A 27182-nucleotide genomic window follows, 5' to 3' on the forward strand; every position below is an offset into this window, starting at 1 on the left:
TTCCCAGAGAATGAATCCTGCAGTGCAGAGTCCAGATCTATGCTGAAGGGGAACAGGGAGGGCAGTGGTCAAATGCATGAAATAAGGCAGAAACAGCAACAGATGATCTGGCACTGTAGGAAGCATCAGAAAGTTGCCACAGTTGACACATGGGAGTTGCTGTAGAAGTTAGCTCCTGCTTCTCTGATTGCTCCTGAAAGCAATTATGAGTCAGGAGGTGAGATGACAGGTGAGACAGCCAGGAAGACACAGGCATCAGCCAAGCAACCTCCACCATGAATTGCCAAAAAGCATCCTTCTTGGCAGAGACAAGGGGATCAAGGAGGGATGTGTTTGGTGCAAACCCATTTCACCACTCTGGCAGCCAGATCTGAGCAGGTAATTTAGCTTCGTCCATGTTTGGAAGGGCACAGTGACAAGCTCTCACTAACATACTGTGCTTCTGGTGGTTCAGCATGGCCTGGACGGGGGTCACCAGGTTTTAATAAAGCAAGTACCTCCAAGAATACAAAGGACACATGAAAGGTACACTGTCAGTATTCATTTAACATCTTCAGAGTAGAGAGAAAACCTCACTGAGGTTTTAGACCATTGCCACAAACAAATCTGCTGCATCAGGTGCTCAGCCCTGACTGGGCCAAGAGGATTCCAGATGCAGGAGACCATGTTGGGAACCAAATAAAGGTCCAAGCTCATTCTGCAACAGTCATGCTAGGTTTTGGTTCGGTGGTTCAAACTTTTCCAGTTTGCAAGTACCTAAAAACATATTCCCATGAGGGTACAGACCCTCCAGAATTTTCCTGTACATAGAAATCTGTCAGGCAAAGAAAAGCAAGTTCGTTTGAGTGACACAGCATCATGAGCTTTATGCCTGGACCAAGAAGGCCATACCAAAGGGCAGAATTGAGAAGGAGGCCAAGAGCAGAGTTGTTCCCCCATGTATCATCCTCAGGGCTAACACATGCCACTTTTGTATCCTGCTCCACACCTGTCTTCACCCTGATCCCTGGCCGACTCAGCACCCATGGCTCCATCAGGATAACACCCCTGAGGCACCTTTGCCCAGGGATCAGGCTATTCTGTAGAACTAGTGCTGCCAAGAGTTCAAGCCATGCCCAGCTCCATATCCCAAAACCTCCTGCCAACGAAAGGACAGCAAAGCTGACACTTTCATTGTTCTCTCCTTCCTTTTTAGCTGAACCAGAAGGGAAAAATTTAGGGGAAAGGAGGGAGGAAATATCTTGAGAAAAAAAAAAAACAAAAACAAAAAAGCTGGTAGGGGAAGCAGCAGTGGAAAGAAAGCTGCCTGTCCTTGAGATCCCCCTGCACAATGAGTAACCAGATAGATACTGCCACAGTAGCCATCAAGTGCTGCTGCTCACAGCCTGATAACATTAACCAAAGGGAGGTAAACTACTGCTTTCACTGAGTCCTATCACAAGGTGACAGGCCACCTGGAACAAAGAGATGTGGGAGAGGAGTAGGGTGAAGGGAAGGAAAAGCTCCTATCTACCAGCCAATCTGTGTGAATTTGAAGAACAGCTCTCAGTGCACAAAACTGATCTCAAGATCCAGACTTGGAGTAAGGGGTGAAGAGAGTTCACATAGAGACACATAGAATCAGCACCATATGCACAGACTTCAGCTTTTAAATTAAATTCACTTTCAAAAGAGGGAAGTTGAAAACTCTCTGCTCAGAGAAGCAGGCTGGGGACAACTCAAGCACATGTGGAAGGACTGTAGGTGCCCGCCTATGCATTACTATTTGCTTAGAAAGTGTAAACAGCAGAGAGAGTTAGACAGCAAAGCCAGAAGCTACTGGGTTGAAATTACAGATCTGGTAATAAACATAAGAACTTTGCGTGATTTTTCAGCATATGGTCTGCAGACTTCAAGGCCCATGAAGAATCATGGAATGCAAGCTGTATCTTTGGCATTTACAAAAAAAGCCAAACCCCTGGAAAAGAAAATTAAGCCCCTGATGATCCAAGAAAAGGTTTGAAGCCCTGGTCTGGTTCATCTAAAGCATGGATGAGCATTTTTTCATGAGGTATATTCCTCATCATGGTTTTAAGGGAGTCTCCTTCGATCCCACTGACACATTCACACACCACCCAGCTAAGTAGATGGAAAAAAACCCCACCACTTCACCTTAGACACAACTCACAGCCTGTCAGGTCTAACCCCTTCAACAGGAGCCAGTACCTGGTGTGTCTGAGAACAGAACAAGCACCTCATTAGACTAACACAAGACAATCTGGTCTAATTATGAATAAAGACTTAAGCCTGGAGTGAATGGGGTAAAAAAATGAAGAACCATATTTCTTTCCAAAAAACTTATAAAATTTCTTTGTTTTCTATAATTCCCAGGCAGAAGTCAGGGGAATTGAGTAACATCCCTTTCTTGATCCCCAAACACAGAGCTGTGCCAGGTCTGCCAATACAGCTGTCCAAACATGGCACATCCCATGTTATACATCCAGGAAGGCTCCTAACCCAGCCACTAACCTTCACATTCAGCAACACACATGTTGCGACTGCAGCGAACTGCTGCGAGCAGGCGAAGACATACCTCCCTCCTTGGTACAGAGGGCATCAGCATGACGTGTGCTAACCCACACAGATTCTTTCCAGTAGTCAAGTCAGCCTCCTGGGCACCTCTTACATCCTAAATTTGGCTTGGCATGATTTTAATAAAAATTAATCACGACAGCAACCAACAAGTGTTCTACGGCTGCTGCTATCCACACTAATAGCTCAGAAAAATGAACATGGCATGTGCACACCACTCTATGCCTTCGTTCCCATGAGGTATCACCTAAATACTTCTACCATCACCTGTGAGAAAGAGGTGTAGGCATTGAGGTTGCCATCAATAGTTGCTGCAGCAGCTGCCCAATTTCCCACCACACTGGATGATGATGCAGATATCTGCTGGGCATGGGAGACAGCGTTTCGAAGATTAAACATGAGCTTATGAGATCTCATAGGCAAGAGATGTGCTCTGCCGCTTCCCTTCCTCACCAGCCACTGACACAGAATAAAACCTCCCTCCCGGATCCTATCCTGCCACAGGTTTTGCTTCCCCCTCCTTAAACAGCTCTGCAACCATAGCCAAGCAAGGACGGAACTGGTGTGCTCCCCACCGAGGGGAACAGAAACCTGAGAAGGAAGGAGAACTTCTACCAGGTGGGTGTTCCCTAGTTCATGCCTCAGATCCCAACCTGCTCTTCCAACTCCCCTCCCCAGCAACCACTGCACTTTAGTATTAGTGATGTACAGCCTGTAGAGCTTCAGAAGTATTAAGTACTAGTACTGCCTGAACAAAAACGTTTTAGAAAAAGAACACCAAAAAAAAAAAAAAAAAAAATCACAAAAACCCACACACCTGAGATTTAGCTGCATAAAGGATCTTTAAAAGTGGAGATAGAAGAGATCAGGAAGAGAACAGGGAACAAAGTCTATTTATCCCTATTGATTCACTGTTTGTTATCTGCACCTGGCTATAAAAGGTCATGTTCACCCAATGTTTAGCTTTCTCTTATGCAAATCTCAACCACCACTTTACTCATGCCTTTTCTCTCCTCCCTCTCCCGGGACATGACAATGGGAAACACTCCCTGGCCAGTGCAGCAACACCAAGCTGAGGGACATGCACCCCAGGAGGCAACGAAATCACTGCGTGATACCCCAGAAGAGGCAAGTGCGAAGAAGAAGCACGTCCATGCGGCTGGCTGCAGCTCCCAACAAAAGGAGCCTTTATCCCCTGGTGATTTTCAGCACGGCTGCGCCAGAATCAACAGGGATCGATTCCAGCAGTGCTAGGAAATAGGATGGGGCAGGAAACAATAGGCTGGGCAGCTCCTACCTTCTGTGCACCTCTGACTTGCACTGAGGGGGGCTGCATGCTGAAGGAACCTGGGCTCTTAAGAAATGTATCATCCTAAAAACCTTGAGGCACTGGCTAGATGTGGAAGCCAACTTCTCCAGACAGTTTATATATACAAAGCATTCAAAAGTACTGCCACCTAATCACTTTCAGGTGAGAGATCTCATGCTTGAAGTTTCCAGGGTGAGAGCTCTGCTCTAATTCATCTCTTGCAAGAAACAATAGGACCTTCCTTTGAAGTACATTCTCTAGCACAGATGGATAGAGCATCACCTCCACCCTCATTTCCAGAACAGAACTATCCTGCTCAGGAGATGAAAAGAAAATTTGCCTTGGACTGGAGAATTCCACAAAGCACAGAGGAGTCTTTGGAGAGGTCACAGTTTCATGAACACTTAAAAGCTTTCCCAACAAGGCCACCAAAAGAGTCTTATTTCCCACTCTTTCCTGCCTCTACATCACTGTCTCCCCTTGTGCTAACCCAAGAATTTGAGTGGCTCTATGCTGAACAGGACTGAGAAATGAACATCAATTAAAAAACAGCAGTACAGATTGGGTTAAAAGTAACCAATGGTTTCTGATGTCCCAGTCTGGCTCACAAGGGGTGGAACTGATGCCCTCAGCAGCAGTGCCTACTTAGGCCCTCTTGCAAAGTGTTGGGCCATTGTTTTCACTAAGTCACACCGACTGTGAGGGTGGATCTTTGGCTAAAGGACTAGATTCAGTGGCTGGGCAGTTTGAATAGAAGGTGTCTTGTTTCTATCCATGAAGTCCCTGGAAAACACCAAGGTTTAGACTTGCCAAACTTGTATTTCAACAGAACTAAAAATTCACTCCCATTTCTAAAGAGGAAGAATCACAGCCAAGCCTGTTTCTATTTCAAGATAAGCCAGTGAATTCTGGTCTTGGCATTTCAAATTTTTTTAAACTCTTTATAAAGGGAGATGCAGATAAATTAGCCACATTTTCAGACAAACTCATTCAAATTCAGAGTGGTTTAGGGACTAGTTTATTTACTGAAAACTTTGGCTTCACTCACCAAGAGTCATTTCCAAACCTCAGGTTTTGCACACTTTCTATAATGAATCTCAGTGAAACTTGAAGCAAGTGTTTTGGTTTGGGTTTTGTTTTGGTTTTGTTTTTTTTTTTAAAAAAAAAAAAAAGGGGGGAATCTCCTATTCTAAGCCACATTCAGCATGACCTAAAATTATGGAGATGTATCTGTAACGGCAAAACTCAAAACCACTTCTGTGTGCCCAGCTTCCATCTAGCCGCTCCACAGAAACAACATCCAGCTCTGGGACAGCCCCAGGAAAACAAAAAAACTTACAGGAGGGCAAAACTCAGAATCCAGAGGTTTCAGAGGTATCATGAACTCAGTGTCATATCTACCACATGCCTTTAATTTAGGTATAGTAAATACGAAGAGTAACAGGTATTACTGAGCAGGAAACGCACTCCTGAGCATGCAGGGTCCCAAATTCCATACAACCACTCCAGAGAACAGAGACTATTGTATATTGCCCAAATCTCTAATTACACTTTTGGATGAGAGAAGAGCCAATGCACCTTGATATGTTATTTCCTCAGTAACAACCACAGCCCTATTATTAAATGCAAGGTAGGATCAAAGAGGCAGCTTCATTTGGATTCTGGTCTGACTGCACAGCTGCCACAGGCAAAGATTAAAGATGATGAGAAGAGAAAAAAAAATTACAGCAAGAAGGATCTAGAACAACAACTAACTAGATATTACTGTGGAACAACACGGATCCTGAGAAAGAAGTCTTAGCTTGGAAGAGGAAGGGTTGCCTGTGTTTTGGCTGGTCTATAATTAGAGGACAGAAAATCCGAAGAGTTGTTTGATGTGACAGCTTAAGTTTTTCCAAGAGCAGAAAAATACAGTTAAAGCAGGTACACTTTTTCCTACAACAAAAAGGAGCTGGGAGCACAGTGACATGACCAGGCTCCTAGGGCTTCCCCTGGATCTCACTTTTTCTTGGGAGCTGTCTGATGAGGGCATCCAGGCCCTTGGCTTCCTGCTAATACCGTGATGGCTGGAGATCATCGTGTGGGATTGAAAGGAAAATGTGATTGAAGGTGGAACTTCCGTGATGTGCAGCTGATGTTGTCAGGAAGTTAGGTGCTTTGCTAAGCATATGAAAGGACAGAAATGTATGCAGAAACAGAGCTGATCACCAACATCTTGCAAAGCACAGGTATCCAGCTGCAGCTATTTTTCCACATGCACCTGCCAGTGTGCGTGAAATGCTAGGACATCTTCCCCTGAAACAAACACAGAACATTCTTCTGTATCAAAAGAAACAAGTGCATCACACAAAAGCACTGGTACTGCCCCAGTACACTGCAATCAAAACAAAACACTTTCTTTCTCATCTCAGACTCCAGAGCAAGGACATAAATAAGCTAAAGATGCTTGCTGAAAGTAGGCGATCTGTCTCTGCCAATCTTCACCACCACAGACAACACAAGCCTAATAAATCTGTGATACAGAGAGCAGGGCAGTCTTATCCACATTATAACAGCAGTGTCAGGAGGAGAGCAGGTTATGTGCGATGGCTTGCTGCATGTATGCATGCATTCAAAGATTTTTTTTCACCCCAGCACAGAATCTCTTCCTCTTTATCATTTGCAGATGTCAGACTGAGACCTCTAGAGAACAAGTAACTTGACCACAGCTATACAAGGAGTCTGCAATAGCAGTATGAAGCAACCCTAAACTAGATGTAAGTCAATACTGAACATTAACCTTTATTACAGAAGGAATGGAGAAACTGTCACAGTCCCCTTCAAAACCGGGAAAAGCTGCACTGAAAAATTGCCTTTGTCACAGATGCTCTGTTTGGTTTTGTACAAATCATGATGCCTTTCCATATCATGACCTTTTATTTCTATCATAGTGGGGGCTAGTATTCTCACATAGCCCCTGAGAAGGTACGATAAAAATCAAGTACATGATTTCACAACTCCTGAACACTGTTCCTCACCATTGCTGAGACCATTGTGTTATCAGTACACACTTGCAAGATAAGATTCCTGACACATAGGCAAGCCCAGTTATTGCTGGAGGAGACAAAGATGTTGATTGTGTTCCCAGCTCCCTTTCAGCCTTCCAGCTTTCAAGAACTGGGTGATGATGAAGGCAAGATGAAAAACTGTTTACTTTTGCAACCTTGAGCCAGCTTTGCATAGGCTGAGCCCGTGTAAATATACATCTCAGCTATATCTCAGCTACACAGGGTCTTTTCCTTCTGAAAAGCAAGGACACCAACTGTGCAGTAAAAGCCAGTCTAAAGAGTTCAAAAGAACATTCCCACATGGTAATTCTTAGACAAAGTGAGATTTACTGCTTGAGAGAAACAGGGTTGAAGCATCCAGAATGCATAGATATGAATCCCAAGATATACTAACACAGGTTTCTCCAAGACACTTTTTTTTCTTTTTTTGGCCATCCATGTGTTACTAGCTAGAACTAGTTCTGAAGCCCAAAGAAATGAGTTGTATCGGTCCAGCGTGCCTCATGGACAAAGCACAACAGGAGAACTGACTGACCTGACATCACCTCCTGCTCCTCTTTTCCCTCCTGAAAGACTCTCCCAGAGCAGCCACCACAGCTGACTTCAGCAGAGGATATCCCAACTTGCAATTTTTTTTTATTTTTTTTTTTTAACACAAATGGCAAAATCAATCCAAGCCATCCCTGACTGACAGCTAGAAGAAACATTAGAGAGAATGACAGCAACAAACAGAAAGCAGATCAAGGAATTTTAGTAAGAAAGCAGTAGAGCCAAACAGTAAAAGCAGCAGCAAGCATTATACATGAATTTTCATCTCTCAGCCTGTCACCATGAAAACATTCTGTTTTCATACATCTTCCTCAAGTTTCCAGCCACTTGTTACATCCCTGCTTATCCTGGCCACAGATTCAGGATAACACACTAAAAATCTATTCAGGTTGGTGTATGTTTATGAGGTTAGTAGAATAACTACCATTACCATTGGGGACAATATTCTATAATTAAAAATATCACCAGAGAGTTAACTACAGTCAGAAAATTAAGGAAGGTGGCAGCAGGGGGAAGAAATGAAGGAAGGATTTGTTCTCTTGCCACACACACCCTTTTCCATTTTCTAATCTTTATCATCCAGAGACTCTTTATGGGTGAGTGCTTAAGCATGGCACAAGAGTCTATACATCTTTCAGACCCCCAGATTTCCCCTTCCTGTATCTTCCCCAGCTGCTTCACCACAGAAAAGATCTTATCTTGGGGGGGTGGGGGGTAACAGGAAGGGCTTAGGTAAATACAGAACAGGTCTGAAAAGCAACCCTACAATAATAAACCAGAGCAATTGAACCACACACTCTGCCTGAACAGGGTTCCCCCAGTCCAACTTTTTAAAAAATTTTTTAAGATAAATGGACATTAGTCAAGTCTTTGATTTTACAATGTGCAAGGGATCTGAGGTTTACATTAAAGAGACATGTCTTAGTGCTACAGATCCACTAACAGTTCAAGGGGGAACAGAGCTCTGAAGCTCTGAAGGCAGCACATTCCAAACATGACAAATTCACCTCCAAAAACAAGTACTTGTTTCATCTGATGAGGAAAAAAAAAACGCTTTGCTTTCTGTTCTTCACTTCACAAAACAAGGAATTAATCATTCCTTGAAGAGGGAGCCTGGTTCCTCAGCATCAGGAGACTGAAAACGCAAGGACAGCTAATTTTTTTCTGGCCCCTTCAACCCTTGCCCCTACTCATTCTGGCTAAAAATATCCATCAATGCTTTTGATACCCTTCCACATCTACAGCACAACTGGCTGCAGACCCATGCTGTCCCCCGGCCTGAAGAATGTGTTGCAGGGTGCCTCCCTCAACAGAGCCATCAGCTGTCCCTTTGCCTCCCGCTGCCCATCAACCAGGGTTGGCAGGCAGGTACTGCAGGCTCAAGACAGACTTTATTTCCAAAGCCTGCCACTCCACTGTCCCATCCTGGTTTTCATTCACAGTCCCATTCATGATGGTGAAACTTTAACTCACCCAGGAAAACAACTTGTGTTACTGCTACTTCACTGGACCAGGGGACATGCATATCTGTGTCTCCAGGGCTCTGAGGACAGACACGGTTAGCACTGCACATGCAGCCTCTGCCAAGGTCAGGAGTAGTGTTAAGAGCCTGTTCAAGGCCAAGACTCAGTAGTCCCTACAAACACATGCTCCAAAAAGACATGGCAGACCATCACTCTCTAGGGATTTCTTTGGCAATCCCTTTCTTCCCTGTCTTCTAAAGTAGCACTTTTCTTAGGTAAGAACTGGCACTAGCATCACTTCCCCTGCAAAAAGCCTTGTTTCCTGCTCTGAAAGCCACACCAGCCCTCACTCTCTCCCATTCTTCATTACCCCTAGTGCAGGTGGATTCTGTTCCTGTTCAGCTCCCTAAAAGACATTTGTTCCTTCTACACAATCCAATCTTCTCCTGTGACCAGAAGAACATTTCCATTCCCTTCCTCATCAAACAGCTTGTACAATGCCCCACACACTGCTATTCTCAGCCACTGGACATCAGAAGCTTTCTGATGGCCAGGTCATTCCTTCATTCCCTTCCACCACACAGCCTCCTCTGTCTACCACAGAGATGGGCAACTCCTCACCAACCCTGCCCACTCATGGCTGGTGCAGAGAGAGATCAGGCTGCTGTGCAATGTCTAACTGCCTCCTATTTGTGATCCCAGTGTTCCACCAGGTAGGACTCCGCTTCTCCTACACCATGGGAGCTAAAAAGCAGAGGTTTTAGAGAAATTCCAATTTAGCTACCAAAATCTGGAGGGACAGAAAGATCTTTTTTTTTTTCCACATTTTATTCCAGAAGACTTTATTGAGTACCTCAAACACTACAATAACCCACTAGTGATAATTTTAATGGCCCAGCTTTCCATACAAGCACCTTGCTATCTGCCTCCTCAAGCTCTTCAAGGCAGGACAGTTCCCCCAGACCTGTTTCTTTGGTTTACTTTCTCACAAACAGACCACACTGTTCTGCAGAACAAGTCTGCCAACTCCAATTCACCTCCCTAGAACCTCTCCCTTCCTCCAATTATCCATCAGCTCCCATTAATCAAACCTGCTGGATAATCAGAGTAATGCTCTTTAAACACGTAACTATGACAGAGCAAAGCCAGCCTCTGGCTGCTAGAGGGCACAGTGACCCTTCAGGTAATGTAATTTGGAATATTACGCTCCAGAGCCTCCAAGTAGTCAATTCCTGGAGTCAGCTCCCCAGAACATCAGCACTGCAGAAAGGGCACTTTTGCATAGTTTCCTGGCATACCCAGAGATACCTGGCTGGATAGCAATTTACTGCAGTCCTGAACTGAAGTGTTCCCTCCTCTCCCTCAACCACCCCAGGGCATCTTCTCACTTAATTTAAGAGTGACTTTGAATGAATCATTTATCCCTGTGTGAAAGAAAATCATCCTGAGAAGCCTAGCAGCATCATTTTCCCCTCATTCCCTGGTAAACTGTTCAGGTCACTGGCATCCACACTCTCCTGCAGTTGTCGAAGTCAATACATTGGGATACTGAAGGAGAAGCCACTCAGCCTCCTTACTATCAGAACAGACTGCTTTTCTGAACATTAACCACTCCCTGGTAGCAGTGGCCTTCGAGCAGGAACCAAAAAAGAAGCCTTAGCACCCATTGCAGAAGAAACCACACTGGTGCAACATGAACAAGCAGAAATTGGAAGCTGCCGTTGGCACCTATCAAATACTATGAAATTAAATTAAGGTGGCAAGGAACTGCGACATTGTTTTGCTTCCTCTTTTGTCCCAGAAAGAGAATCAGTTGGATTTCATTAATCTGTGCAGCCATAGCCTCACTCCTCATTCCCCTTTACGTGCAGAAAGTCACAATCAGCTTACCATGCGCATGAAAGGGCTGAGAGTGGGGGAGATTTTTCACCCATACCTGCCAGCCCAAGTTCTGAGATACACTGTGAATTCAGCCAGGAGTCTGGCAATCAAGGGTAAAGCCAAAGTTTTTTCATTTGACAGTAACAACTGATTTTTGCTGCCACTTATGTTAAAAACTAAATGAAATGGGGGTGGGAGAGCCTTACCTGTTAAGACAGGGCAGTAACATTAAGGATGTGGTTACTTAACTGCAGATAAAAATCCCTCAAGTGACTTTCAGAAATGACCAAGATGCAGCACGAACCTCTTTGAAACTGCTCTCACAACAAACAGGCCAGTACAAGTGGGATACTGGCCCAAAACCACAGAAATAAAAAGTCAGCCATGGAAATAGATGAACATCAGTTGTTTGATCTAAACTGAAATCTGAGTAGAAGCAAAGATCTAGCTGAAAAATCTGCATTCGTTGTTGCAAGCGAAAATTAAGACACCTATATTTCTAATATCAGCCTTTAGGATGACTGCTTTCCACAAGAAGACAGCCATGCTGGCAGTCTAAGGAAAATACACAATACATCTCCAGGATGCAAGAGCTATTTTCCTAAGGCAATTCTACAGCATGTTTACAAAAACACACAAATAAATCCTCAGTTCCCCGGATGTTTTGCAAGCGTTGTCTCTCACCCCCTTTGCACATGGCAAATCAGTTAAGCAGAAAGGTTCTCTTACATATGTAACCACTGCCTCAAACCAACCGTCTCCTCTCCCACAGAGGACACTTGGAAGAAGGACAAGTCTTGAGCTAGTGAACCGCCTGGGGCCGCCAGTGTGCTTATAGCACTGACCCAAATCCTGACGTTCCAGAATTTTCTTATATGAAAATTTTAGCCCTTTGACTGTTTTCAACATTTTAGGTTGTTTCTCCCTCCACCCACAGTTTTTGCAGTTTAGCTTCTAGCATCAAGTCTAAATTAAGTCATGATGCAGAAGGAGTAGTGCTGTGACAAACAGTATAGAAAAGCAATTTCTCTTCTCACTGAACGACATCATAGCTTGGTCTCTACAGTCACACTGTGCTACCCTCACACACTTGCATGCAGTTCAGTGTCCATCTACCCTTAGGCCATCCAAGCACCATCAAAACCAGGCTCCTTTCAAAGGCTCCTGCTACATTAGCTGATTTAGTCTTGTTATGTTACTCCTATACCTCTCTCTTATTTCTTTAGGTAATTTTGCATTATGCCTGCCCCGTACAACAGGTACAGCCCATGCACTAAGCTTGTACCCTAGCACAAATTCAAGGGTTGATTCTCAGCTATAACCAACAGTATACAAGAAAGTGAAGGAAGAATTATTTCTTGCTTTTTTCTTCCTTAGATATATCTATGTTCCCACCCCCAAACATTCGACTGATACATCATCTTCCCTCCAAGTTTAAGTGGACTTTTTTTTCCCCTTCTATAAATGCATGAGCTCGCCTTGCTTTATGAAAGTTTATTAGGAAAAATATTGGGGTTTATTTATTCATCTTTTCCTTTGCTTGACAGATTTTAGCAGTTAAAAAGAAAGCATAGATATCTCCCTCTCCCACCCTTTACTCTTCAGGCTCCTATTTATCTTTAAGAAGAACATGGAAACACCCTGCTTTTTCACCACCCAAGCTTCTGAAAATAAAAACAAACCCTGGCAAATGTCATTTAGACTCCACTTTCAATTTTTTCCTCATCTATTTTATATCCTTCAGTTGGGGGTTTCAGAGAGTCACAATATAATGGAAAGAGAATGTAAAATTAAGACGTTGGGTTATAGCTATGGGTCTAGTTGAGCTGCACTGGGGAAGAGGCCAGTGCCCCAGCTCAGGCACCACCCCACTGCCCCGTGGTCCTGCTGATTCAGCCATACTTGGATCAGGTCAAAGTTGGGCTTACTTCCACTTTACCCTTACCTCAGGGCAGATCCTCTCTTGAGCACTCTGGATTGCTAATCTTTCCCCTGTCCCTGTACTTGTTGCTGCCCCTCTAGTCTGCCATCCAGAACTTACTATCAAATGCACCTATTTGTGAGGACTGGTAAAGCAGCACAACCAGAAGGATGATAATGGGGCAGCAGCATGCAGAAAGAAGGAGAAAAGAAGCAGCTGGAGATGACACATCTCAGTGGTAAATGTGTTTTAAGAGTGATGTGAAACTGCTGCTCCAGTGAGAGTAGCTGTGTCATTTCAAACTGTTGATCTGACAAAGACAAGATTTTATTTACAGGCAAGTGGATGGAGACTCACACAAAGTGCTCTATCATCAGGTGTGCTGAGAAAGAAACAGGGCAGCAGAATAACCGTTCAGAAGTGGTATCTCTTTCACCAGAACAAACCCAGAGTCAGAAGCAGATACCTACCTCGAGAAGTGTGGGAGATTAAGAATCTTAAGAGGTTAAACCAGAGTTTTCAGACTCTGAATGCTTCAACCTTGATACCTTAAGCAGGTGTCCTGATACCAGAGGTGCTGAAAACTCACAGCTTCACCAGAAGACACACAGGCTCTATTAGGGTCATCTTGACCATTCAGCCTTGGTTTGTTGAGTTTGGGGTGCACAAACTGCCCATGTCTACCACTCTACCACATAACTGCCCAAGAGACAGACCACTAAAGACACAGGTCTTAGGCGTGCTTGTGCAACCAAGCCATCTTGGCCACATGCAGTTGTGTGCATAATTCATAACTTTCTGAGCAATTTTTTTTCCACTTGGCTTGCTCTTAATCAAAGCAGGCAGGTAAAAACACTGAATTCACTAGAGTTCCTGCTTTTCTGCAAACCAGAGACTAGAGAGAATATGTATCTATAAATACCCCGAAAATAAAGAAGCAAGAAATGTCAAAGAGTCTCCAATAAAGCAAGTACGTTTCCACCCTACCTTCTGTCTGCCCCAGCCTTAAACAAATACTAAATCAGAGATCAGATAAAGTGGGTAAAACTGTGGAGCTGGTTAGTAGCTACATTACAGCTCTGTAGTTACTAAGGCCAAATGGCACCACTTAATTCAGCTGGCATCAATGTGACATTCCAGGCAACAGAACTTCAGCAACATTGATGTCTATTACTTGGGTAGGCATTTAACATAGCTTAATTAAACCCTATCTATAGTCAGCAGTAACACTAGTAAGAGGGATAGCATAAATAGTGCTGTTTGCACAAATCCCCCTTCTCAAGTCCTCCGCCTCCTCCTCTGCAACACTCATTTTAAATGCTGATACATTTGCAAGAAGTATTTTTATTTTTATGCAGGCCCCAATGCAAAATGAAACAACCAAATTGGGACAAAACATAAAAGGCATTTGGGGCCATGCCTGAGCTGGAGAAAGAGATAAAGAAGCAGGTGTTTGCTAGGAGGGAGGAGAGCAGAGGAGCTCTTATAAGGCAGAACGATGTGAGAGAGGGACTCCAGAAGGGACAGGCTGGATGCAGAGCCCTTAAGAGGATAGGAAAGCTCCTGTACGGGTTCACGACCACCTTGATGAACAAGGATGGGAGTTCCTCAAATCTGGAGGACAGATCTGGAACATGTAACACGCACAGTGGGGCAAAGGAAAAGACATGGACATTTGGATCAGCTGTAGGGACTCCATAAGCCAGAGGGCAATAGCTGCAAGGGATCAGGCATGGGGGAAAGATTTAGAAACGGTGCCCTCCAAGGTCAGGTTGGGTTACAGAATGTAGCTTGTCCCACTGAAGTGGGAACATAAAGAACACAGATGAGCAGCTCTTGTTGGTTCTTCTCAAGTGGCTTTTGAAAAGCTCTTCATCCTTTCCACCTGAGAGGACTGCTTCTACTTAGAAGAGCTAAAGGATGAGTAACAGCAAATTTGAGAACTGGGATTGGTAGACCAAGTTCTCCTGCTGTGCATGGGTGTAAGCCCACTGCCTTCTTTGCCAGAGTACTTGCTGAGAATCTGGGCCACCTTGTCTTTGGAGAGGAAAAGCACCACAGTGTGCTTCCCAAAGAGCATCCTCAGAAATTAAGGCCTCAGCTGGAGACTTGAGACTCACAGCTTAGAAGACACTGCAGCTAAAACCAGCCTAGCTCTTAAGTCAGTCACTTTCATCCAGCACAGCAACACAGCTTTTTTCACCTACTATACCCACAGCCTCATTGTAAGAGCATCCAAGCCCTGACAGCACCCACTTCCTCCCTGAATTATTTATGTTCACCAAGGGTCAGGGAATAAGGAGAGTGAAAGGTTCCACCTTAGTAAAAAGTTCCAGTCTAGCAACTGACTCTGATACCCATTCACAGACAAGCCCCAGACCACGAGCAACTGGATGTAGTGTACCACTACAGGGCTCAACTGATCACGTCACCCCTCTGACTTTTTCTGACACACCACCACCACCACAGTCAGTCTCCAAACCCTCCCCTCCCTGCACATACAGCTGCTCTTCCTCTCCAAAGAAAGCCAAACTCTTTTTCAATTTCTTCAGCTTATGTATTTTCATGAAAATTTTGCTGTTAAAAAATAGCCCTGCACCCTTGCCTATAAAACCATCCTTATCAAACTGCTACAAAAATATCTCAAAACACTTTAAGTCTTCTGGAAGACAGAATTTTACTGAAATAAACCAGAAGTATCTTAATTAACTGAGGCTGTCCAATATTTACATTGGAACTGTTTCAGGATTTGGAATGGCCTTTTTTGGTAATATATAATACAATCACACTACAGATACTAACAAATAATCATACTGTCTGTATGCATGACGAGGGAAACATTATCAGAGTGGGTACATTCTCTCAATGGCTCAAGTTTATTAATGTCCAGCTAGATCTGGCCTTTTGCAATGGCTGTTCAGTCTAAACAGACATAAAAGAAAAATCCCTCTTATCAGAATTTTTTCAAAATATATTTTCAAAGCAACCTTTCAAACATGCTGTCCCCTGCCGCAATAACTCAATCACCCCTTTTTGGTCTTTCGTATCAGAATTAACATTTGGACCAGAGGAGTCATGTTGCACCCACAGACAGAGGGAGAAGAAAGTATCTCCCCAAGACACCACTCAAATGCCTGAAAATTCAAAATTAATGAGGGAGCACTCAAATTCCAGGAAAGGAATTTCCTGCATTTTTAAAATACATTATTTTTTCCCCTCAAGTTTTTGCCCTTTTTTTACCTCACAATGGCTGAGAAAGTATGAATGGAAATAAGATTGGTCCTTCCCCACTCAGACTCCCGGAGATGGTAGGATCAAAAGACTTGCTATAACTTACAAGAATGGGTAACATTACCTGCAAGGGTACGAGAGCGCTACAGGATCAGCACTTCTGCTTTTTTCTTCAAATGTCAATTTTTATACCTTATTCAGTAAATGTTCACATCTGTCACTGGCACCATTCCAAATAAATCCAATGGGATAGAATTGCTAATTCATTCTGTAAATACTTTCAAACTCAGCTCTGAGTTGGTTAAGTCATGTATTATTGTTTCTGGCCTGATAAAATGTGCAATCAAGCCAAGTAGCATAAAGGCAAAAAAAAAAGCATAAAGACTTTTAGCTGTGTTTTCAAACACTGCAGTTACTGTACCATTGAAGTTCCCTTTCCGTCCCTGCTGGCAAACAAGCATTGCAGTTCTGTCTAACACAGTTTCAAAGCAGAGTATTAACAATTGCCCAGTGAAAAATGTTTGTACTTCATCTATATCAACCTCTAATCTCCCTCCTGAAAAGGTAACTTTGAAAAGAACTGAGAAACTAGTGTGGCTCTTAAAGCAAGTTTAACAAAAAGATCTAAACCTACTTAAAATAAACCAAACATGATCAATGAAGAATTACAAAAAAATAAATTATTTCAGAACAGGTTACCAGCTTTCTGAATCTGCACGTCAAATGCTTGCAGAGAGGCCAGTACTTCAGACTTTGATATCTATGTATCATCAAGAGATTAAATGCAGCCCATGGTTTTCACAGAAGGATTAGTTGTTGTTAAGTACTGCTTTCCTCCTTATTGGTGAAGTTTGCACTCTCCATCCTGCCTGGCAGCCTATATTAAGAACAAACTGCCACCCAGACTTCTCCTTTCTTCTATAGAAAAAGAAAGGCGACACTGTCTGGCTTTTATGACTTTCTTAACTGCACCCCTCTGAAAATGCTGACTTTCAAAAACTTTAATCTGCCAGCCACAGGTCTGAGCAAAGTTTATTCCAGCACAGCCTAAATAGTAGAAAAATCTATGTTATACATGTGTACTTGCAGAGGTCTGAACAAACACAGTACTTATTTCTCATTTCATAAAGCTGCTTCATAGTGATTCTGCGAAACCTCTGTCCTGGTCTGTGTAATGCCCCAAGCTCTGGCTTCCAAATATTCCTCAAAATATAACTAGCATCCAGAACGTTCCTGAATGCAAGCTCCCAAGATAATCAAGGAGAAACTTTAAAAAAAAAAAGGGGGGGGGCGGGGGAGGGGGGGGAAGAAGTGGGGAAAAATGAATTAAACAACTGTACAACCTATTCAGGGTTGGACAGTTTCTATTCCCATTTACCAGGGCTGTTCCTTCAGAGCACAGAACTACAAATCTAAAGAGACACAGAGTAGCAGATAAGAAACAAAACTATGCAAGGAAATTGGCATAATGAAAATGTAAACCTAAACCACACAAACAAAGATTCATTAATCCTATTTTCTGCTAATAACCATATTTACAATTTTTCCCCAGGAATGTGGGATGGGACCTACCCTGCAGTACTCGCCAGCTTTGTGAAGATCAAGCAGCTTCAGAGGCTAGCAAAGCCAGGAGATGTTCCAAGGGAAACCTGAACTGTCTGAGGTCCATCAGTCACTTGCATGCACCTGCTGAAAAAACACCTGCCAAGATTTATTCATCCCTTGCACCACTGCCAACAGTCCAGGCAAATCTACAGAGGTTCCTCACTGCTGTTCTGACAGTGCTAGATAGTCAACTAATGCCATATTTAAAATTGATTTTAACTAGCAAGACAATATATATTACTTTCTTCTCTCTTCCAGCCCCTTCCTGTGAGAGATTCCCCCTTTTAGCTCAGCAGTATGAATGCCAGAATGGTACAGGTTTGCTGGCACTCACACATTCAATACTGCCGTTGGAGAAAAGCAAATATACAGTCCCTCAAGACAAGGCTATAAGACAGGCTGATGTCAAAACAGACCTCGATGCACTATTCCACCTGCCAGCAGCTCTCAGAGGAGGCTTTATTTGTATTTTAGTATTTGTTCCCATCTCATTGCTCTGGGGTGGAGAATGCACAGTCTCCTGGTCAACATTAATACAGTCTTATCCCACAACAGAAGCAGCTGGTCTGCACACTGAATTTGCCAGCCCACTTAGGGAGCTGAGCTGTGGTCTGTTGAAGAAGACAGGCCTACAAGTCTGCTCTGCTTGGGCAGATTGAGTCTATCTTCGTGATAATGTCAAGTTGCCATTACAGCACTTCTGGGAAGACATTCTGACCCCTGCATGTACAGGTAGACAGCCAGGACTGTAAGACGATCCTTGCGAAGTTGCAGAACTCGCACAGCGGGCAGCTCAGGTGTCTGAACACCATCACAACAGCAGAAAAAAATAGCCACTCTAATACCTGTCAACCTAAGCTACCCTCTTGTCACTACAAAAGTTTCTAGAACCAGAGCTTTACGACACATTTGATCCCAAGCAACAGGGTCTTGTCTCTGTCCAAAGAGTCAGGAACAAAGGAAAACCTGCATTATTCCCAAAGACCCCAGTCCAGCTAGATGCTGAACACCTCCGGCTTCACACAGCTTTCCTCAATGGCTTGGCTAGCCATGTAATTTGCTAGTCACGTGCCAAGAGCATTCGTGATGTTGCAAAAAAACATTTCTGCCTGGAAACACAAAACCTTGCTTAACAATCAGCAATCTATGATGGAGGGAGAGGACAGACAAGTTTAATGGCACCCTCCTGACAGATGAGCTCTGTAACACTAACTCTATCCTGCCTAGAGCATCATCAAAAGTTTTAACTGAAATCTTCCAGATCCTTCTTTATGAACCTGATCTCACAAGAACTACACTGAAGAGGAATGTCTCTACAACTAGAATTTACAGGGAAGATAAAATGAGCAGGAATAGGGCTGGGCCTCTTACAATCAGAAAATGCATCCATCTGTGAGATTCGCTTCTTAAAAGAACTCTGTTGCCAACACCCAGACAGAGGGGCACCTTCAGCAGGGCACTGTGCCCTACCAATCAAACCATGCCATGGGCAAGGCAACATGTGGAACCCGGTTTCCTATTTCACCTCCTCCCTGCCCCATGCAGATTATCTGATACCTAGTAATACAGTCTGAGCTCATACTGGAATCATCTGAACATTAGGGGAATTAATTCAGATCTATCTCCTCCATCCAGTGCTTGTTTTCCAGCAACCTTTAGGCACAAAGTACCTTCGAGACTCTACCCATTACCTAAGCCCTGAATTCTTGAGCAAGCAAGCTAACAGATACAAAGTAAAAAGCCCTTTCTTTGTCATCCAGGGAGTCCTCCAGGGAAAAAAAAAAAAAAAAAAAGTCAGATCAGCAAGAGAACAAGTCTTGCAGCTCTTCAGGCCATTTCTACTTCACTGGCACAAGGCAGCAGATTGCCACCAAACCATCCCACCCTATTCAAAGCCAAGAAAAAAAATATAGAAGCTTTGAAGAGACAGAAGGATCCCAAAGGAAAACCAGTAAGGAACTTCTCCCAGGTAGGTAGATGTGATACTTACTTCTCAATAAGAAAGCTTTCTGCATCTACCATTTTTATGTAAAGCGTTCCTCCCCATCTGCAGAGGTTCTACAGATCAGGCAGCCTTTGACAGCTGAATCCTGAAGTCAGCTGTATTTAAAATGGGTTTAAGGTTCTTGGGTGCTGCTCATTGGTATAGACTCACAGTTGCTTCAACAGGGCCGTGATTTCATTCTAGGTGTTCTCACCTGCCATGCTCCACCTATTGGAGCATGCCTTCTAAGGGGGAAAAAAAGGTCTTCTCAGGGCAAACTCAAAATGCAAGCCATGCCTTCTGTAAAGCCTGTTCCATGCAAATCACAACCTCCTCATGTCCAGCAAGGGATTACAAGGGGAAAGAAACAAAGCCTAAGGTTCGGGCAAAGGAAAAGATCCTTTCTGCACACAGTCTGTGCTACTACAATTGTTACATAAGACAAATTAACTGGGAAAAGCATTGAGGCGTCAGGCCACAGTGGTCTGCCAAAAGCAGTCCTCCACCTTCCTTTCCAGGGCCAGTGTCCTTGGTTATTTCCCCTTGCCGGCCTGCAAATTCTTTAGCAAAGCCTTTGGTTTACTGGAATATAATTTTTTTTTTTTTTTTTTTCACTGTAGCCAGCACGGAATAAGCATCAGCAAACCTAACAACCAACAGCTATGGTCATACTGGCCCTACAAGACACCAGGACTACAGCCCAGCCTCCTTGGACTGTGCAGCCAGAGGACAGCAGAACTTTGCTCTGACAGAAGGTGTAATCACAGAAACTTCGAAAACATGGATGTGGGTAAACATCAGTGGGATAAACAAAGTAAACCAAGAACAGAAAACAGAAGTGACATCTCATGGCAACATGGCAAGTCAGTGGCAGAGTCCACAACCTAAATGATACCCCCTAACACAAGGGAGTTTGGATGTCCAAACTAAGCTTTGCCAGGTCTTGGAACAAATCCTTTCCCTTTGGTTAGGGACAGAGAGTAAGAAAAGGGGATGCCTTGGTTTGTTGGTACATCACAGTAAAAACTTGAAAAAATATGACAGCCTATTCGTGTCACAGAACACAGACTCCTCATTTTGCCCAGCTTTGTAATGGAAAGAGAGCAAGAGACCACCACTCCCTACAGTATAGACAGAGTGTAGGAAGTTCCTCAGTCTAGAAAGGGACAAAAAAGTTCATCCCTTTCTACACAAAAAAGCTCCCAAGGAAAAACCTCTCCTTCCAATGTCAACTTTACAATTCATCTCCTCAGATGCACCTATTCATCTGTACGCCATTTAAATGGTCAGTCAGTGCCTGCACAGCCAATGTCATCTTTCCACCCTGAATCTCTGCCTAACCTGCTGGAGAAAAGCAAAGAGCTTGATCCTGTGAGGAGGACCCTCACTGCCAGCCAAGCAACAAAACTGCAATTCATGTGCTCCTGGAGCTCAATGCTCTCCTGGAACCCCACAGGGAAATTACCCTTGCACCAGGATTGCATCAAGTCACCAAGATGCTGTTTCAATTTGTTCAAAGCAGAAATGTTTGTGCATGTGCAGACTGACACATCCAGAAACAGAATACTCTTCAAGAAAAATAAGAACTGTGGAAAATTGGGGAGATTTTTAAAAATTTCAGAAGTATAAAATAAAAACTGATCACATAGCAGAAATATAAGCTTTAACCAAGATGATGGATTACAGACAAAAAAACCCTTCAAATCCTTACTGGCAAAGTTTAAAAGGGCTTGCAAACACTAGGCTCTCTCCAAGACACCATGACATTGAAGGCATTACAATTTTACTCCATTTTAAGAAGTTTAGAAACATGAAGAGTTCAGAGCTTAACATCTCAGTCTGAAAACCCTTCAGCTAACTACAGGATGAACAAAGCCCAACTTCCAGCCTAAATCTCTTAATTGTTAGTTGCAAAGGATGATATATGAGTTAGCAACAGTTGCATGGGTCCTTCCTGCTAGGTGGGTTCCTCCCCACCTGGGACAGAGGCATCAACTTATCTGATAGACTTCACTGGACAATGGGCAAATTATTGTAAACTCTTGTACTTGAGGCTACCTTTGAATAGAGGGAGAGGTTAAAAGGGTGCACAGCCCATTTGCAAACAGCATAGTCAACCATTCTGCCCCATATTTCCTGTGGAACTGAGAAAGCCTCTTCCAAAAATAGCCAATAGTTTTGCTGAAAGGCTCAAAACAAACAGTACTTCTGAAGGAATATCTTACATACTTTACATAATAGCCATCTCAGAAGGGAAAAAAGGATGTGTACAGTGTTTCAGTGTGAATTCTGCATTGAACAAAGAGACATCATTCTTTGCTTAACACAAGGCTTAAATTCACCATGAAGGAAGCTGAAGTCAAAGCCTCAGGGCTCAAGTTGGAAGGGAGATACCACTCTGAAGGGAAGAATTTTTATCCTAGATTCAAATCCAAATAAGATACGCAAAAGGAACACTGTCAGCTTGTTTAAGCCTCAAAAAGGAAAGTTCCCTTCACAAAAATCTAATACATTTTTAAGTGCTTGGTCTGTGTGTACCCAGATCTACCTCTGCACACTTCCACTTACCTTTTTTTTTATTATTATTTTTTAAACACCTGGTCGTTATCTCCAGATACATGGTTTACCCTTCCTGCTAAACATAGTATCACAGTTTAAAGCTAAATGCCACAAGACTAACACCAGTATAGGGTCATAACCACTGGTGCCTTCCTTGACACTTCCTATTCAGCTGTCTTTCCTCACAAGCTGAAAGTTAACTTTCACATTTGCCTCAGTGAAAGTCTGTCCCTTAGAGACAAGGGTAAAATACTTAACACTCCACGAAAGAGGAATTGTTAGAGGTGAAGCTGTAGCAGTATGAAGGGGCAAGTCAGATGATGAAGCAAGCAATGCCTTTTTTCTCTTTACTGAGAGCCCAGAGAGCAAAATTGTTTTATTTGCATTAGTGTAACAACAGCTGAAGGGTCCAGAATTTGTGATAACTTATTAAGCAAGTGTTTTGCGTTTTATTTCCCTCCAAGGAGAAAAGGAAAACAAGCCGTGCTTTTTCTGTGTAAAGAGACAAACAACCGATTTCAGATCGTGCAAATCACCTGCAATACACAGCTTAACTCTCGATTATTATTGTTGTCACAGTTCCCACATCCCCAGTCACCACCAGGGAATAAGCAAGGAAGTGAACTGGATCTCCAGTTGACAGGAATTTGTGGAAAATTCTCCCTAGAAAAAGAACCTGTGTGCGTTCAGATAAGAAGCCAGGGAAGGGCCTGGCAGGCCACACTTGGCTCCAAGCTGCACCAATAAATACAATAACTTCATCAGCAGGCCAAGGAGCTCAGCCTTTACCACCTAACTTAACTAAAAATATGGTTGCCATCTGGTGGCTAACACAGACTGAATTTAGCATCTGTGTTTCAGGGTGGACGAGATACCAGGAGACAGATTCCCTGCCCTGTCCCCTCCTGGAACCACAGTAAGGGCCAAAACCACAGATGTGGCCACGCTCACTCTCGTGTACAAAGCGAAGCCAGGACCTTGTTGCTGCAGACAGTTCCACACCGGATCTGCTCTTCACTTAGGTTTTTTCCCAAGCAATCTGGCAAGTTCAAATCAAGCTCCTAGTCTCAGTAAATAAGTTTAAACTAGTGGAAGCAGCATGTGCAACATTAGGCCCGACAGGTTTGGGTTGCCATTCTGACCCAGCAGCATTTTGTAACAGTGTCGTCAATTGGTACAAGACTGAGGCCAGCACTGCATCCAATCCCAAACCTCCTAGATTAAATCTAGCTGCTAAAGATAACTCTCAGGGAACAAGAGCAGCAGTGGGCAGATCTGTTCACCCTCCTCCCTCCCTCCCTCGAAGATGCACCATTCCTTATTCAGTCAATGTCATCTCACAGCAAATCACTGAAAACCAAGATGAGCGTGCCTGAGATAAAAGCAGCTGATCAATGTCCCTGCATAAAACGTCTGATAATCCCTACACAGAGCAGGCGTCTGGCATCAGATGCAGCATGCCAGAGATGAACACGAAAAGTATCCATTGCATATTCCTGGCACCTTCGCCTGGCACAGGGGTGGGTGGAGAGCAGCGAAAGGGCTCCCGGGATTCAAAAAACACCCCTCCCACAGCAGACAGCGGCACAATCTTTAAAGCCTGTATAGCTTTTGCTTTACCACCATTCCAAAATCTGGAGCTCAACGTCAGTAAAGCAAGTAACAGCTATCATGCTATGCTGTTGGAAGATAAGGAAGCAAGTGCCCATCCATCTCGTTTTCCTCACCGCCTTTGAGGTTACGTATTTAGCGCTATCGCAAAAAACCCACAGTACTGCTCTTGAAATTGCCGCATAAGCACAACCGAAATACCACAGAGAGAAGGTCTCCTCCTGCTGAAACAATAAGCATCCACATATCTAAAACAAACGTGCGGCTCTCTGCCCTCCCTCCCCCCCCCTCCCAGATGAATCCGATGCCATGTTTCTCCCTATCCTGAGCGTGCAGACGGATGGCAAACCCTCACGGCTCACAACAGCGGTATTTCGCATTCTCGGGATGCAAAAGGGCCCTAAATCCGCAGGCAGAGAAGGCAGCTGCCAGCCCCCCGATGGGGCGGGGGGGCAGGGGCGCCGCTGCCCCTACTGCGAGCCGCATCTCTGCTTTGGGGAGGGGTGTCACCCCCGCGACCCGCATCGCCCCCCGCATCCCGGGGAGGCGGCGGCCCCGCACCCCACTTCTCCCCTACCTTCTCCTGCGCCCGGGTCAGCTTCTTCTGGACGTTGCTGGCAATTTTCCCGGCGGTGACCCCTTTGCTGCCCAGCTCGGCCATCTTGCCGCCTCCTCCTCCTCCTCTTTTTAACGGGCGGCTGCGAACGACGGGCCGGCAGGAAGGGGGGGAAAACCCGGCGGGCAGGCGATGGCCCCGGCAGCCGCCACCGCCGCCGCCTCCCGCCCGCCGCCTTTTAAAGGGACAGCGCACCCCGCGCCGCCTTAAAGGGGCCGCGCCTCGCCCCGGGAGGGAGCAGCAGCAGCACAGCTGGGCATCTCGTCTGCCAGGGGTGCGGGGAAGAAAGGGGGGGAGATGTTGGGCAGATGTTGGCCGGATTTTCCCCACCCTGCCTGCCTCCTCTGGGCCAGGCTGCGGCGGGGAAGCAGGGTGGGAAAAATGGGGAAGCACCGCAAAGAGGGAGGTGGGATGGAGGGAGAGATGCCGAGGGGCCTCTGGGTGAAAAGGAACACCAGAGCAGCGAGCCACTAATACTTAAAAAAGCTAAGTGAGGAACATTACTTAGAGATGCTGGCTAATGGCTATATCAGTCTTCCTTAGTAGTCACGATTACAAAGTGCTGTACAGTAACAAGTGATTAATCTTAGGTAGGTGATGGTACAAGTTTGCTGCTGTCTTTCCTCCTGCAGCTGAATAGCATTCTTCCTTGGTTTAAGAAATTCGTACCACTAATTGCTATCACCTATTGTCCATGCTCCTAAATTTATACAAATTATTCCTGGATCTTTACAAACACAAAGAGAGAAATTTACATGCTTGGGGGTGAGGGTATCTGTAAGTGAATCAAAACCCTGATTTTAAAAAGGAAGCTGAAATTTCAGAAGATTTCATCCTTTAACATACCAAGCTATTAAGGGACCCAGGTAAAATGCCTTCACCTCAGCCCTGTCTCTTTGAAAACCGGAATAATCAATTGACCCGCTTGTCTCACAGGAAGATTAGGATGGTTAATAGTTAATGTTCTTACAGAACTTTGAATGTGCTGTGGTAGCAGCTTTTTACACATTTTTGAATTTGCACAAGAAGTTGGATTCAGCATGACTGCATAAGATGGCAGTTCCAGTTCAGGAGTAACAGTGACAGGGCAGTGGGGTGCTTTCTGTGTCTCCACTGCAGAAGACATTGCAGTGACGGGGCATTTACCAGAAGAAAACAAACCATGACTGCACAGAGCTCTTTATATGCCTAACTTCCCCTGAATTCCTGCTACCTGAGTCTGTATGGTATTACTCTTCAGCTGTGACTCAACTGCTTTTCAGTGTTGTTGCTCCTGGCCCACATATGCACTCTACCCCTTGCCTGCCCTTGTCCTGGACTTCCCAACTGCGTACGCTGCAGTTATGCCACCACTTTCGTCCCAACGGGGCTTCAGTTGTGCTTTGCTAGACCTGCTGTGCAAATACCTTTCGTGAAACTCTATTCCTTTACAAGATAGGACAAAGCTCTGCTTCCTGGCATGCAGGAAACCACCTCAGCGCTGTTATTCATATGCTAATACTGAGTCCCAGAGCTCCCATCAGTTCCACACACTGGGGCTCGGTCAGGTGGTGGGGAAGCTTCCTTCCTATCCTGCACACTCGTCTTAGTTCTTTGCAGGAGCTTACATCTGCTCTGTACGCATGTCGTAGCCAGTACAGTATCGACCAAACCAATGCTTTGCAGCAATTTAGATATTTAAGGAACTTGCATTTGCCTTTGTTTAAGATGGAGACTAGCATCTCTTACACCTATTTTAACAGAAAGATGGTACCAAAACCCACCTGTGTTCCAAGATGATTTCACACAGTCTTTAATTTGCGAGATGAAGACTCTTACCTCCAGAGTTTCACACACATTGGAGCAGTATAGCACTCACTGTTGTGATCTAAAGCAACAGAACAATGTTGAGGGTGATTACTTGAGAGAGCTAGGCCAGATTTTTCACCTTCTATCTCATTTACTGTTTCCCATTTCTGCTTCTGTACTACTTCTGTTCATTCAGAACTTGGAATAAAAACGATTGTTTTTAGAGAACCTGTTGATACCTCTTTGTGAGGCTTCGTGAGACAGTGCCTCTGCATTTCTTGCCTGTTATGACAATGGCTTTTTATTTTTTTAATGACAAAAGCCCTCATTCAGAAATGGGTTTAAATCCATGCTATACTTCAATTACATCAATAGACCTACTATTCCTATTTAATAAAATACTTAGGCATGTGCTTTGGTTGTAAATGAGAGAAGTGCAGTGATATAAGACTTTCTCAGACTCAAGCATGTGCATACCTGTGATGCCACACTGTATTGCGAGCTGCAATTTTATTAAATTCCTTTCTGGCATTACATCTAGTATTCATGTTTCTGTGTGTTTTTCTGTAGATACACAACAGTGTATTTGCCTCAGATGAATCTCAATTATTCCATAATTTCAGCCTTACTAGGTATTTTCATATTTTCTTGTCCAGTATCATCTATAATTTTGCAACATCTCACTGCTCAGTATCATCTGGAAACATAATTAATATCCCATTTTCTTTGTCTCTTACTCCCCATCTCCTCCTTAGCTGAGCTTTTAAGAGTGAAAGATGCACATGTGGTTAAACATTTGTAACATCACATTTAAAAGAGCAGATGTTTCAGGGTCAGAACACATTCCTCTCCACCCTACCTCATCTATTTGCTGCTTCTGCTTAGGTCTTTTCTTCAGTGAAACTGGTTTTGAAGGAATTTTTGTCTGATTACGTCCTTTCAAGTGAAAAGCGAATGACTGCAGCACATAAGCTGAAAAGACAGTCCATGGCAAACATCAGACAATTGTGAAACAAAAGTGGCCAGACACACACGTTCACCACAATG

The 27182-nt window shown here is 44.1% G+C and overlaps 1 protein-coding gene across 10 annotated transcripts in view; it reads right to left on the minus strand.

The window, feature by feature from the left end:
• Window positions 1-24498, minus strand: part of BIN1 (bridging integrator 1) — a 101670-nt gene extending 77172 nt beyond the window's left edge. For all 10 annotated transcript variants that reach the window (XM_074828806.1, XM_074828801.1, XM_074828804.1 and 7 more), the window contains exon 1: window positions 24309-24498. In XM_074828806.1, coding sequence (XP_074684907.1) covers window positions 24309-24392 — 84 coding nt within the window. In that variant the 5' untranslated portion in view covers window positions 24393-24498. The remainder of the gene's footprint in view (window positions 1-24308) is intronic.
• Between the last annotated feature and the right edge of the window lie 2684 nt (window positions 24499-27182).

Source organism: Strix aluco, chromosome 6, assembly GCF_031877795.1.
Source record: "Strix aluco isolate bStrAlu1 chromosome 6, bStrAlu1.hap1, whole genome shotgun sequence".
NCBI lineage: Eukaryota > Metazoa > Chordata > Aves > Strigiformes > Strigidae > Strix > Strix aluco.